This window comes from Blastocystis sp. subtype 4 (assembly GCF_000743755.1).
Source record: "Blastocystis sp. subtype 4 strain WR1 chromosome Unknown seqid_0750, whole genome shotgun sequence".
NCBI classification, from domain to species: domain Eukaryota; class Bigyra; order Opalinata; family Blastocystidae; genus Blastocystis; species Blastocystis sp. subtype 4.
The window spans coordinates 1-1,852 of NW_014568797.1; the positions used below are offsets into that span (position 1 = coordinate 1).

At 40.4% G+C, this 1,852-nt stretch overlaps 1 protein-coding gene across 1 annotated transcript; it reads right to left on the reverse strand.

Annotated features, from left to right (window-relative positions):
- Positions 1 to 98: 98 nt before the first annotated feature.
- JH06_5807 (hypothetical protein) lies at positions 99 to 1,022 on the reverse strand (the record flags this gene model as incomplete). Its single annotated transcript, XM_014669270.1, has 1 exon — positions 99 to 1,022. One exon carries the CDS (start codon positions 1,020 to 1,022, stop codon positions 99 to 101), a length of 924 nt encoding a protein of 307 aa, XP_014524756.1.
- Between the last annotated feature and the right edge of the window lie 830 nt (positions 1,023 to 1,852).

The window sequence follows — 1,852 nt, forward strand, 5'->3', positions numbered from 1 at the left end:
TAGAGGATTGTCTCCTGAAATGATTGGAGAGATTGAGAATGATTGTCCTTTGATGAGAGTGAATGAGAATTGAGAATAATGAAGATTGGATAGAGGAATCATGACTTGAATGGAGATTGTGAATTGAGTTGATCCGACTTGATTGAATGCTTGAATGGTGATGTTTGTGAGAGGAATTGAAGATAGAGGCGTTCCAGATATGATTCCTGTTGATGAATCGAATGATAGACCAATAGGAAGAGATCCAGATATAATGGAGAATGATAGATCATCTCCTTCACAATAGGGAGTTGTACTGAAATAGGTGTTGTTTTGAATGATGAAGATGGTTTGATTGTAGTTGAGAGATGAAGGAATGAGTTGAATAGTGAATGAAAGAGAGAATCATTGAATGCTTTGATTGTGACTGATTGAGATGATACTGATTGAGAAGGAATTCCTGATATGATTCCTGTTGATGAATTGAGAGATAGACCAATAGGAAGAGATCCTGATATGATAGAGAATGAGAGTTGATCTCTAATGACAGTGGGTGTAATAGAGAATGGATCATTCTTTGATAGAGCAAATGAAGACTGAGGATAAGAGAATGAAGTGATAGGAATACACTTTCCTGTAGTCTGTTGCCATACTCCATCTTCGCTTCCCAAGATACAAGCACGTCGAAGAGTACTTGTATAGTCTCCCAGACTTGAACACTCTATTACAGCCTCTTGACCAACTTCAATAGTAGGAAATCGTCCTTCTGCAATACACCGTCCCTTTCGTACCTCAATTGATAACATGGCTTGTGTAGTTCCTGACTCATTCTCAGCAGAGATAGTGAAAAATGTCAGATCACAAGTAACAGTGGGAATTCCTGAAATCTCTCCTGTCTGCGAATTAAGTGTCAATCCAGCTGGAAGAGTCACTCCAGTATCAATGTACCAACGATCAACTATATTTCTCACTGAAGGAACACCAGTGGTCACAGCTGTTCCCATCACAAATCGATTCTGGCTGGGATGGTCGGTAACTAGCATTCATTGGAGGCTTCTGTACACAGTGATCCATCTTGACTTCACCCAACACACCATTAGAACACTCACGATATGAATAACCTCTGTAACCCTCAGGACAAGAAGAAGGAGAGATTTGACCTTCACCCACTGAAGGATAGTTGCCAATTCTAGGACATACAGATCCTGTTGGCTTACAATAGGCCATATGAACAGAACCCAAAGTGGTTGTAGTTGAACCAGTATCAGTAACCTCCCATCGATATCTACGGAATCCAGCCAGAGCCACAGGGAGGCTTTGTTCGAGAAGTCACAGTCTGACCTATAGCACTCAGAATTGTCACTGGTTCATTTGTAGTGTCATCAGGATTGTAGTTAGCAATGATATCAAAACCCCAAGAAGTGACTGTGGATCCTCCAACCATGTTGAATGAATTCCATTTGCTTCCTTCCAGATTCTCAACAGTCCATTCAATATAGGTTCCAATCGTATTAGGAAGTAGACCAGTAGTGAAAGGATCAAGATCCATGATTCCAACAATAGTACCAGAACTGGGATTTGTAGATTCCAGTGAAGAATAAGAATCAACAACAGTAGAACAGTCTTCAACTCCAAATACTCCAGTAGCATCAAACACAACAGGATCAGAAGAAGAACCACTCAAACCACGATGAATCTCGAAACTGAATACATTACTGCCTTCCTGAATTCCAGCTGTTGCCAGAATCACATGGAACTTCGAGAATATAGTAGAATCATGATCAGTGATTGATAGACTTGTTGAATCGAAATCATCTTCAAGATTGAATCGAGCAACCAGATTTCCATTCAGATAGGCAGCCACTCCTCCAGA